We start from the raw sequence: 13,050 nt of genomic DNA on the forward strand, positions 1-13,050 counted from the left end.
TTGTGACCTAAAAAGCTATAAATAACAACTATTCCAAATGTTTCTTATTGTTTTGTTGCAAATAATTACAATTCAAAAATATTTCCATTTATTTATTGTGTTGGAAATCTTTTTAAAAATCATAAATTAGACCCCCTGGCAGGCCAGTTCTGGCCCGCGAACCGTACATTTGACCCCACATCTGTAAGAGGAGTGATCACGTGAATCACATGCGTACGTGAACATCACACGCATGCCAGTACGTCACTTATTTGATTATTTGTCGCACTAAACTGTGCATTGTCTGAACTTCTTCTCCAAACTAGGTCGGCCCACTTCGATTGTGACCGGTTGCCGTCCCGTCAGTAACGGCTGCAAACATGTGACGAGGCTCGAACTTCCTCAATTGTTGCCTTTCCATGTGGAAGTGATCTTTTTGATGCACTTATTGGGGAAACTCTCTTAACTTCCCTCTATTAATGTGACAGTTTCACTTTGACTCTAAAAAAAAAAAGTCTCCAGACAGAGGTCATGCTTGAAAAGAAACTGGAAGATTGCCATTTTTCTTTAAAGTGACCATTTTAAAGTCCCCCAAACCCAGTTTTCACTTACAAACATGAAATTCAGTTGGCAGGTCGATCACGAGTAGTCCCACAAAAAGAGGCCAGCGCAAAAGTGACTGTGTTTGAACGGAGCACGCCGCCAAATCTTTGACCATAAACCGCAAAACTCGAACAGCGAGGTCAGACGCGCTCGCAAAGCAGTCGGAGGTGCCTTTGCTTTTTTTGTTTTCTCACCCGGTTGAAGTGGAATAACTCAAAAGACCCTCGAGACTTGAGGGCCGCGAGGAGCACTTTAATAGCATTCCGACAACCCACTCTCGCATTATAGGTCAAAGTAGGACAGGAGGACACACCGCAGAAGTTAAAGTTCCTGAGCCGTAGGGATGACACAGTTTATAGTCTAACGATAAATCACAACATTTCAGACCCTAATATGAAGTACATTTAAGTCTGATATTTTCCATCTAATATTTGTACATATTTCTGTATTATTTTCTCACATACGTACACTTTTCAAACATTTTTATTGCCATCCATATTGAGTCTATAGTTCTATATTTTTACCTCAGCATGTTTATATACATTTTTACAAGTCTATATTATTTCCAAAGAAATGTCTTTTTTTCCATTTTTGTATTCAATTCATAGACTATTTTTGTCCATCCATCCATTTTCCAAACCGCTTTTTTGCTGACTTCCGGCAAGAGGCAGGGTACACCCTGAACTGGTCGCCAGCCAATCGCAGGGCACATAGAAACACACAACCATTTGCACACAGAGTCACACCTATAAGCAATTTAGAGTCTTCAATTAACCTACAATGAGTGTTTTTGCATAATATCAGAACCTCAAGGCCTTTTTTGAAGGCCTAAACACTATCAAAAGCACTACGCTATAATAACAACATACCGTAATTTCCGGCATATAAGACACGCTTTCAACCCTGCGGTTTATGCGGTGATGCGGTTAATTTGTGCATTTTTTTTTCCTAACGGCCGCAAGGGGGCACTCAAGCGGAAAAGGTAAGAGTGACACCGGTGAATATATGCGCCGAGGAAGTGACTTTTACCGGTCCGGCCCTGTTAGCATTGCGCTAGCATGTTACTGCCGTGACTCAGTGATTTTTACCAGTATGTTTTTTTTTAACCGGGCCTGTTAGCGTAGCGCTCGCATTAGTGGTAGCACGGCGCCGCTAGCGTTAAACTCTCTGTGTACTCTCTTTCTTTGTAAATATCTCGTGTTTCAATGTGGGAACTTGAGCCTTTTACACGGCTGCAGCCAATGTATGTACCAAATGGTATTTCCTTTACAAATGAAGTGATGCTTATCACCAGGTACGCTCTGTAGGCCGGGAATTACGGTAATTAAATCATTAATTGACTACTTTTAATATGTATTAGATTATACAGTGGAACCTCGACAAAAAGGACACCGATATAAAGGATATTGGACAAAATAGACCGTTTGTTTCCCTTTTTAATTTAAATTGCCGTATCCCACTGGGGCCTCCACTCCCCGAGAGGGGTTGCGTCAGGAAGGGCATCCGGCGTTAAAACTGTGCCTAACAAATATGTGCGTTCATCTGAGATGACACGCTGTGGCGACCCCTGACGGGACAAGCCGAAAGAAACTCATTTACTAATGTCTGTAAGCTCCAGAATCAGCCACTGTTGTTTAATACAATGTGCCGCTGACTGACAATATTTCCGGGTCACAGATTGAAAATGGACACAATTCCAAATATCGTGCCTTCGTGGCGGCCAGGTTGAATGTGGGGCATTGACAGGGACAGAAACAAAGAGTGAGAGAGAAAGACAGACAGAGATACAGAGAGACACAGACACTTACAGACAGACAGACAGTCAGAGTCCATTCGACAGCTACGAGCAGTGAAGTCTGACAGGGTTAACGACACCACTAACCCAATTGAACACTCGGCCTAGTGGCCAAGTCCACTTGCGGTAAACTTGAGTGGGGACCTTGCGGATATGACAAGCTTGTCAGCTGTCCTCTTATTTTACTTTGTCTGAACTGACTCCAACGTCACAAGAACAGTTGTGCAATTTTGCACATCAGTCACAAGGCAATCGCACTCTGCATGACATGCTAACTTGACACTAGGTTTCACTGCCTCTTAATATGGTCCACCTCCATTTTCCAAGCCGCGTATCCTGTGACATTTTGCGTCATTTTATGAGAATAGTGGCGAGTTGGAAACAGCGAGCAGATTAATGAGTTGCGCAGGACGCTCATTAAATTTAAGAGAATTACCCGTTGGAACTTGCGTTGTTCATAAATTACACTTGAAGTACAGTAAGTGACTCAATACTAAAATGAAGAGCAAATACTCAAAATGATAATGGTCTGGAAAAAAAGCGATATTGAATATCTCTAGTATCAACATCTGGAACACAAGTCTTATTTCTTTCATCATATAGTCAATGAAAAAAAGCCACTAGTTTAAAATTCAGTTCGTAGTTTGGTTTCATTTGAGATATCAGTTTATATTTTGCTATGATATATATATAGTCAGGCGGAACGGTGGAGCAGCTGGTAAAAGCAGTGTCCTCACAATTCTGAGGACCCCCCGGCCCCGCCTGTGTGGAGTTTGGATGTTCTCTGTGAACTCCAGTTCCCTCCAAAATCCCAAAGACATACAAAATGAATTGGACACACTAAATTGCCCCTAGGTGTGATTGTGAGTGCAGCTGTTTGTCTTTATGTGCTCTGCATTTGGCTGGCAACCAGTTCAAGGTGTACCCCGCCTCCAGCCTGTTGACAGCTGGGATGGGCTCCAGCACTCCCTGCGACCCTAGTGAGGATAACCGGCAAAGAAAAATGGATGGCTGGATATATATAGACATTAGTGAATCTTTCCTGGACTTTCTTTCAGAAAATTTGGCAAATCATCTCAATTTTTTCTCTGACTAGGGGCGCCGTGTTGGACGGCGCACGGCGACCAAGACTCAATGTTCCGATCCCCCGTGCTTTACGGAGACCTGATCATACGAACGCGTTGCCGATGGCGTAGTAATCTTACAGTGCTTCCACCTTCACCAGGCTGATTGTGTCACAAGTTATCAGTGCAATCAAAACCTAGTGAAATATGCTTCTATATATAAAAAAAAAAGGTACACTGATGGACATCACAGAGCTCAGCAAACACTGCAGCCGGTCCTTACAATCGACGTTTTTGAACTGTAAGTCAATTCTATTCGCTGTGTGACTTTAGATCTTTCATCCTCACCTGTGTTTACATTCCTCCCCAAGCTAATACCTCCACCCCAATGCTAGTAAGTAAGTAAACAAATCTGAAAACAAACACCCTGACTAAATCCCTCACTACTCTTGGCGACTTTAACAAAGCAAAACTCAACCACAAACTCCATAAATACAAGCACTGACTGTCCTATGATGTAAAATAAAATTTTATACTACTGCTAGTCTTCACACATTTCAATAAATCTCTGCAAATGTGTGAAGCACCATTCTGTTTCCAACACTCCACAATCATTCCAGTCCCGAGGAAAGCTGCAATCTTGAGTCTGAATCACTAAAGGCCTGACACCCTGACATCTGCGATCATGAAGTCCTTCAAAGGGCTCCGTGCTGGACCCCCTTAAGAGCGTCACAGTTCTGTGTAGTCAACATGGGACTCAATTTCATGTTAGAACACACTGACGGCACCCGAACCTACGCAAGGATCCTGTACGTGGACTTCAGCTCTGTGTTCAACACCATCATCCCCAAACACACCATCAGTACCGGGCCGCCCCAAGGTTCTGTCCTCTCTCTGCTGCTCTTGTCTTTCTACGTGAACAACTGGACCTCAAATCACCTGGCTGCCAAACTCCTGAAGTTTATAGACGACATCCCATCCATCGGCCTCACCACAGACGGTGATGAGTCTGGGTATCGACAGGAAGCGGAGAGGCTGGAGGCCAACGTACTTGAGAAGTATCTGCGCCATTTGCAAAATGGTCACTCCACCAGACCATTGTCCTATTGGTCATTTGAAACTGCTAATTAATTGCTAGAGGACTCGGCATTTAGGGGGTTAATTGCCCCCACCCGACTCGCCCCAAAAAATAACAACAATAATATTATTCTGCCATTACCATATATACAGGTAACCTCTTAAAATTCAGTGACTGTGTTTTTGTGTCCTAAAAGTGATCTGTGTCAAATGATTGACTGTTGTGGTTCGAGGGCAGCTCCAACTACTGGAGACAAAATTCCCATCTGATTTTACATATTTGTCAAACAAAGATGATTCTGACTTCATACCGGCTACTTTAAAAACTAAATAAAACAGGTTTGAAGCTACATTTCAAAAATTGGGGCCGCTGATGGCAATGGAGATGCCAGATTTAATTTTATTTGAGAAGGAAATATAGTGGGTGGCATGTTAGCGCAGCTATAAAGCGTTGGCCTCACCGTTCTGAGGAATCTTGGTTCAAATCCCAGGCCCGTCTGTATGGAGTTTGCACTTTTGTGGGTTTTCTCCAATCACTCCAGTTTCCTCCAACATCCCAAAAACATGAACTCTAAATTGCCCCTAGGTGTGATTATTATGTCTCGATGTGTCCTGCGCTTGGTTGGTAACCAGTTCAGGGTGTACCCTGCCTCCTCCACGATGACAGCTAGGGAAGGCTCCAGCACTTCCGCGACCATCGTGAGGATAAGCAGCTCAGAAAATGTTTGAATGTTAGCTGACTAAAGCTATGGTTTTCCAATAGTAACAATATTTGTTTGTTGAGAACAATTGACATCACATGGTGCTAAAGTCAAGAGATTAACCTATAAGCATTTTTTTTTTGACATATTAATCAGAACTCGCCTTTTTTATCCATGAGCCACATGAAGAGCAGCCACGGGACGAAACCCACCGGACCCCACAGGACCAGCACCGCGATGTCGGACTTAGTGAAGCCGAAAGCGTGAGCGGCCGAGTTCTGAATGGGCCCCCAAAAGTTCCACACCATCCCCTGCATAAGGGCAAGCAGGGAGAACAGGCAGAGGACCAGCCATCTTCGGCCGTACACTCGGCTGTTGACAGGCGACGGAGGTCTCGACGTCGCGGCGTGGGACGGCACGAGAAGCGGCTCCCTCTCGGCCTCGGTGCTCGAAGCGGCACCCATAGCGCAACACCGTGGGATCGCTTCCGGATCAATTTGCCCTTTGGTCGTCGTACAGAGGCAGAAAACGTTCGGTACCAGTATCTGTTTCAGTCGCTGGCACAAACAAAAACAGACGACGACGGTTACGGAACCAGAGTGCGCATGCGTGCAGGAGGCGCTTTCCGCTGTGGAAACTGCGGCTCTTAATCCGCCATGATAGCTCGCCTTTAAATGGCGAGTGAGTGGCGGCGTCGATGCCTAGCGGAGCCAAAATGGAGTAGTTTCACAAAGTGAGCCCGTCGAAAGCCAATCGAAAACGGCTACGTCACCTACGTCACTGTCATGTGATCTTTGTTTATTTCCGCCCACACCTTCGCTGCACGTGCTGAGGACGGTTTGTACCCGATTTTTTTTTCCCTCGAGCTCGACTTCCACGAGTTAGCGAGCGAGCTAAGATGGACAGCAGACAAAGCGTTTCACTCTCAAAGCTGAGATTTGAAATGTAGCTGACTTTGCTACCGACCTTATACTGTCACCAACTGTTGCGATATTGACTTTTAAAGTGAAGCTAAAAAATGGGTTCCAGGCTAACTAGCTTTCCATTAGCTTTACCAGTAACATCTATAATTGTTAATAGTTACACACTTGCTAGTATGTAGTTTGAGATGGTGCAGAGAGAACAAAAATCAGTAACAACACCCTCTGCTTGAAAAAAAAAAAAAAATTATCTAGTGTATTTCAAGGGACCCAAAAAGGTGGAGAGAGAAAAGAGGCAAGACCTGCTAGGAGTGTTATTAGTGACAAAACAACAAAAAGCAATAATACCACCTGCTGGTGTAGCATATCAGAAATGATAACAAAAAGCAAACATCTCAGAGTACTCAAATCGAGACAATGGAAAAGAGACAACAAAGAGCAATTAACAACATTGCAAGTGTGACAACAAATCACAAGGATAAAGGATAACTCCAGGATTAACAGCATCCTCGTGGTACTTGATTTGAGCAGGGATCGGCAGAAAAGAGACAAACAGCGAGAACAAATGTAGACAATAGCCATAACGACACCTGCGACTATTTAGTTTCAGATGGACACAAGAAACAAAAGGAATAACACCCGCCAGTACTCAATAATGAGAATTTAGATTTCTATAGTGTTTTTGAGGGGGGACTAGACAAACAAAAAAATAAAAGACAACAAAATAAATCACACACGTCATGTCATTTACGAGGCAACAGAGAAAATAGATGGACGGGGTGGAGCCAGAACCTTATGGTACTCAACATTAAGAGATGGTCGCTTGCAAATATAATTCAATGGGCCTACAACAAATAAATGTGTTGCTATCATTAGTGATGATTAAATGGGAAAAAACCCTGACCAAAAACCCACTGAACACTGCGTGTGTTTACAGGCCATGGCCGCCGGTGCCACCCACATCCCGGCCTTCGCCCCGGAGGAGGCCAACAGGATTGTGGCTCGTCTACAGCAGCCCGCCGTCTTCTTGAACATGACGCAAGGCTGGCCCGTCCTTGGCTGGACCGCAGATAACCTGCGTCGTCGTCTCGGCGACAGACCCGTCCGATTCCGACTCGGGAGAAAAGAGGAGACCGACGGTAAGAGCAACGAGTGAACGGACAACGTGCATTCGTGACAACCGCCATCACCTAGCCCAATGGAAATCGTCATCGGGTTCCTTGGTCGACCTGTTCCCGCAGTTCCTCAGTTTGAAACTCAGTGCTGCTACGTGGAAGCCGGCATGGGTCAGTTCCTCAGCTGGCTGAAAGGTGAAGAAGGGGAGGATGTGGGCTCTTTCTGCGACTACCCCCGCTCTCAGTTCTGGGCCTACGCCGACTACAAGTACATTGCCAGGATGTTTGCACACCAGCCCGACATGTTTGAGGTATGTTATTCAAGCAGGCTGAAAGTAGCTCTATACCATAGATTGTTTGTTTGGAGTTCATTTGCTTGTTCGTTTGTTTACACACAATTTAAACACACAAGACACCATACACCAAATTAGGGTTGTGGGAAAAAAATGGAATACTTTGGCCATGTAGACGCAGGATATCTGGCTCGATGCTCCGCTGGGACAAAAAAAAAAAAAAAAGTTCTGCGGGGAAAAATGTTGGCACTGGCGGAACCCATGTTCACAGGGGGGATTCGAGCAGTCCGGGAGAAGGTGGAGGCGCGTGGCAAAATGTTTGGTAATAGGATGCCGACTAGGAAAAAGATCCTATCTTAGCTCCAGGAACTTTAAGGCGCTAAATAGAAGACAGTGATTTTCGGTGGGACCTGAATTTAAATGATTCTGCGAAGGAATCAGCGAGTAGTAGAGGTGGGTAGAGAATCCAAATATTGTACTTGAGTAAGAATCCTGTTACGTTAGATTAGAATAATATGACTCAAGTAAAAAGTAGTCATCCAAATAATTACTTGAATACGAGTGGGGAAAGTACATGGAAAAAACAAAACAAAAAATTACCCAAGTAATGAGAAACTCTTGAGTATTTTTTTGGATATCAAACAAAATAAAACTAAGTAAATAAAATATGAATGTGCAAATTCAGATATTGCTGAACAATATCACTTAATTTCAAAAATAAAATACATGGAATAAAATCTTTGTAAAATAACAGATTGGGGAAAATTAATCTACAAGAGGTGCATTTATACTATATTATTTGCACAGTGGCTCAGCTGGTAAAGCGTTGGCCTCACAGTTCTGACGACCCATGTTCAATCCCGGCCCCGCCTCTGTGGAGTTTGCATGTTCTCCTCGTGCCTGCGTGGGTTTTCTCCGGGCACTGTGGTTTCCTCCCAAGTCCCAAAAAACATGCAACATTAATTGGACACTAAATTGCCCCTAGTTGTGATTGTGAGTGCGGCTGTTGTCTGTCTACATGTGCCATGCGATGTGGCTGGCGACCAGTTTAGGGTGTACCCCGCCTCCTACCCGTTGACAGGTGGGATAGGCTCCAGCACTCCCGCAACCCTTGTGAGGATGAGCGGCGAAGAAAATGAATGGATAGATGTTTATACTTGTTAAACACCACAATGGTGTCTGTTCAAGATAAAATCATTTAAAAAAAAAATCCACCATTAATGTGAACCGAAATTTATATAACTTGATTTATTTTTGGACCTTTTTGAGTGGGGAGGTGAATATAAACAACTGGAATCAACTTGACATCTCCAACTTAGTAGAAGGTGAGAAGAAATGAAGGAACAAATTTGTAAAAATACAGTTATATACATTTCCAAATATATAAATACCAAAAATACATTATACCAGGGAGCTTGATGGTATTGTGTGGGGATGAGGAGCAAGGAGGAAAGAGTGCAGGATGAAGGAAGTGGGGGAGTGAAAAGTGGTGAGTGAAAGTCAGGTGGGGACTGAGGTTTACAGGGTGGTCTTGGGAATACCGCGAGACGTTTCAGCGGAGGACATGAAAGAGAATTTCGAGGCGGAACAATAAGGCAGGCAACGAGACGAAGTGACGAAATGGGAAGAAAAGAAATAGTAAGAGCATTCCGTTAGTATTTTGAAGAGACGCTGGCAGAAAATGTGTATTTATTATTCGCGGCATATGCTGTTAGGGAATATGGACCGAGACCAATGACGTGCAAGAAGTGTCAAAGGTTCGCTTTGACGTGCAAAGGGAAGAGAAGGTGTGCAAAGTGCGGGGAGGGTCGCAACTATGCCCAAAGTGGTAATTGGGATCGACCCAGGTGTTGTAAAAGGGGAGGCAGTCACCGTGTGGCGAAGTCGTGAAAACGGAGGTACAGCGCGTGAGAATAGAACTGACACTCACGTGTGCAGTGGCTGCAAGGAGAAATGGAGAGAATGAGGGAGGAAAAGGTGTGGGCGGATACAAAAAGACCGATCACATTCATTGCAGGGGTGCAGTAATAAATGCAACGATGGGAATAAAGTTAAAAAATGGAGAGAATGCAAATTATTGTCATGGCAGCAGGAAACCATCTTAATAACATTTTGGTACTTTGGTCTCAAAACTGACATCATCCCTCGCCTCCTCCGACGTTAGCTGTCTTTTATTAAATGGTGAAATGTGGATGGATGGATTACACCATACGCTCAGCACCAACATATCCAGTGTAAAGGTAGAAATGATAGAAGTCCAGCGCTCATATAAATGAAAACGAAATACATTAGTAGAAATAAATGTGGGGTTGGGGGACAGGAGGGGTGTTGTGATTACCCCATCCATCCATCCATTTTGCCCTGAATTGGTCACCAGCCAATCGCAGGACACATAAACAATGCTCACATTCACACCTATGTGCAATTTTAAGTCTTCAGTTGCACACACAACAACAAAAATATATACTGTACTCACACATACTGATACATAAACATAAATGTTTGGCTTGCGGGAGCTTCTTGCACTCAAAACTCAAAGACAAAGTCAAAACATTGTACGAATACCAATGAGAATGCGCACAAGACATAAAGAGTCTAGTATGTCCTCGATAATTTCTATACGGTGAAGTGATTATTAAAAAGCTCCAGGCGGTGTCCACATATCAACAGAATGAAACCAAATGATCGGACCTTTTCTCACTCAATCACTTTTTTTTTTTTTTTTTTTTTGGGGGGGGGGGGCATTTTCAATTAAAATGTGCAGCTTCTTCCTTAAGATAAAGACATCAAACACAAACACACACACTTCAAGATTTTATTTGGCAGATTAATTTTCATAGCGCCGGGGAAAAAATTGACAGCGCGTTGAAATGTGCGGGCGATGTTGACCGCTCTGCCATTTACCGACAACCACTTATGTGTGTGCTAATGGCTTCATGCTGTGCGCGCGTGCGTGTGTGTTTGTGTGTGACAGGACGTAAAGTGGGAAGCGTTCGGGTTTGAGGGCCGTAACGGCAAAGAGAGCACGCTGTGGATCGGCACCCTGGGCGCCAACACCCCGTGCCACCTGGACTCTTACGGCTGCAACCTGGTTCTGCAGGTACAAGGACGGTAAGACTGGTTCATGAATGCCTGACCCCGGCGTTGATTGCGGCACGATGGGCGCATCAGACTGATTACGGTTCCCCTTCAAGATTGTGAAACCTTAAAAATCTTTTATCGTCTCATCGTAATTACACATGAAATCTATGAACGAGATTTGGAATCAGAAATCAACATCAATGGGTTTTTCAACTATTGTTCATGTTTGATGAAAAAAACACTTGCAAAATCTCAGCATTATCATTTATGAGATGACAATTTGAAACTTTGTTACAAATTTGAACAAGAATCATGGAAATTAACTCATCATTTGCCTCCGTGGACCACATAAAAACAGGTGGTGGGCTGGATTTGGCCCCCGGCCATGTGTTTGACACCTTTGAAATTCACACTTACTAAACATACACAAAATATATCTAAACAGTCCATAAACATAAAGTATTCACCAAAGTTGTTCCCTTTCGCTGGCCGTTTGAGGCTTCTTTCTTCAAGTTTGATTTTTCTTGTTGTTGTTCGTTCTGTGTGCGCGCGCAGGAAGTGCTGGCACTTGTTTCCTCCGGAGGACACGTCCAAGCTCTACCCGAGCAGGATCCCGTACGAGGAGTCCAGCGTGTTCAGCCGCGTCAACGTCCCGCGTCCCGACCTCGCCAGGTTTCCCGCTTTCCGGCACGCCACCGCGCATGTTGTCACCTTACTGCCCGGGCAGGTGAGTCGAGCTTTTGTTTGGCTTAACGTTACACAAAACATTAAATACAATAAATGCTCATGAAACTATAAATACACACTCATCAAATGTATCCCAACACACATACACAATGATAAATAAACACTAACACACATCATCATGATACAAATTGAGGCCAATGGAGAGCTCCAGTGGATAAATGCTGCCATCTCGCGGTTGAAACGGGAAGTGCGTGCAGGCGTACAGTAAGCCCTTTTGTTGTTCTGTGTTCAGGTTCTGTTTGTGCCCAGACACTGGTGGCACTACGTGGAGTCTCTTGACGATGTTACCGTCAGCGTAAACTCCTGGATCGAGCTGGTGAGCCACAAAAACTCATTTAATATTTTATTCATTATTAAGTGATCGATTTATCAATTTTTACATAGGAAGATGACCACGTGGCGCGCTTGGGCGAGGCAGTGACGAGGACTGTGATATGCGCCGTGAAGAGCGTGCAGGGTGACGACGATGCCGTGCGCTGGCTCAACCCCACCGAGGTGAGACATCATCGGGGGGGGGGTAAAAACCGAATCGATGTAACACAAATATTAATAATTCAAAATTGACTCTGAGTCCTCAGAATCGATTCCCCATCCGGCTGCTGGAGAGCGCAAAAAATGTGCACACTTGAGGTGTAACCAATTTATCATAGTTTCCAAACAATCATAAATAGTATTTAAGTTTGCATCCACTTTACTTTTTCAGTGTTCATATAAAACTGGCATTTTATTTGTGTAGTTTACATAATTAAATTTTACATAAGACCTTACAGCTCACAATGCAAATGGAAAAAAAATTTTTGGACACATTGTTCAGTCCAGACCTGGTACCAATTCTTTAGTTTTCCTACTTCTTAATAATTCAACATGTGAGCATTGAAATCAATGTGTCAATGAAATCAAATATCACAACTTAAATATAAACAAATCGAATTATGAGGTTCTTAACAATACCCAGCTCTACCAAACTTTTTATGATCCCTGCGTGTAGAGCAATGTGATTGGTTGCTAATTACTGATAGACAACACGAATGCCAAAAAAAAGAAGCACAAGATAGTGGAACAATGTGTGAATTCCACACACACAAACACATCTGATGGCTAATCAGTGACGTGTGTGTCTGCAGGAGAGCATTCCATCCCATAATGACAACATGCACTACATCAACTTGGCTCTGCGGGCCTGCGCTCGGCAACAGAAGACCAAACCGACCTCGGAAACCGAAGATGGTCCCCGCCCCAACAAGCGCGACCGTGCCGGCCGCATCCGAAGCCAGATCCCCTTCGGACCGAGTCTGCTTCCTGTCCCCCGCCTCCCCCCAGCCCACAAAGATGACGCCGTCGCCCCTTCTACGACGGACGAGGCGTCCGTCGGCACAGACGACCTTCTGGAGTGTCTGCTGCATCCCGACGTGGTCGCCTTGGTTACCCGGCTCCTGATGGACAAGCGGAGGTCGTCGTCAACGCTCTCAGAATAAACGAGATCTGATGAGGTCACAAGCGCCCGCTCACCTTTATGCAAATGAGGAGGCATCAAAGCGAACAATAGCTTCGAATACAGCGCGTCGCTTCCAATCATCCATCTCATTTCGTGACAAAAACTTTTTTTTTTCCCATCGCAACCATGACTAACATGCCTGATAGTCGTAATAAACAACAAAAAGTGTTTAATTCATTA

The 13,050-nt window shown here is 44.2% G+C and overlaps 2 protein-coding genes across 4 annotated transcripts in view; one reads left to right on the forward strand and one right to left on the reverse strand.

Moving 5' to 3' along the window:
• slc49a4 (solute carrier family 49 member 4) overlaps positions 1 to 5,683 on the reverse strand; it is a 28,481-nt gene extending 22,798 nt beyond the window's left edge. The window contains exon 1 of the mRNA XM_061841923.1: positions 5,383 to 5,683. Coding sequence (XP_061697907.1) covers positions 5,383 to 5,683 — 301 coding nt within the window. The remainder of the gene's footprint in view (positions 1 to 5,382) is intronic.
• Positions 5,684 to 5,849: 166 nt separating this feature from the next.
• On the forward strand, positions 5,850 to 12,992 carry hspbap1 (hspb associated protein 1). 3 transcript variants are annotated; one of them, XM_061841926.1, is made up of 8 exons: positions 5,850 to 5,952; positions 7,077 to 7,278; positions 7,381 to 7,565; positions 10,522 to 10,658; positions 11,184 to 11,355; positions 11,608 to 11,691; positions 11,760 to 11,870; positions 12,500 to 12,992. In XM_061841926.1, the coding sequence occupies exons 2-8, from the start codon at positions 7,080 to 7,082 to the stop codon at positions 12,848 to 12,850; spliced, it is 1,239 nt and encodes a 412-aa protein (XP_061697910.1). In that variant the 5' UTR covers positions 5,850 to 5,952; positions 7,077 to 7,079; the 3' UTR covers positions 12,851 to 12,992. The 3 variants fall into 3 exon arrangements, with proteins under 3 accessions (XP_061697910.1, XP_061697908.1, XP_061697909.1); XM_061841924.1 differs by having other exon boundaries at positions 5,900 to 6,056; XM_061841925.1 differs by lacking the exon at positions 5,850 to 5,952 and adding an exon at positions 6,056 to 6,164.
• Positions 12,993 to 13,050: the final 58 nt, after the last annotated feature.

This window comes from Syngnathoides biaculeatus, chromosome 14, assembly GCF_019802595.1.
Source record: "Syngnathoides biaculeatus isolate LvHL_M chromosome 14, ASM1980259v1, whole genome shotgun sequence".
NCBI lineage: Eukaryota > Metazoa > Chordata > Actinopteri > Syngnathiformes > Syngnathidae > Syngnathoides > Syngnathoides biaculeatus.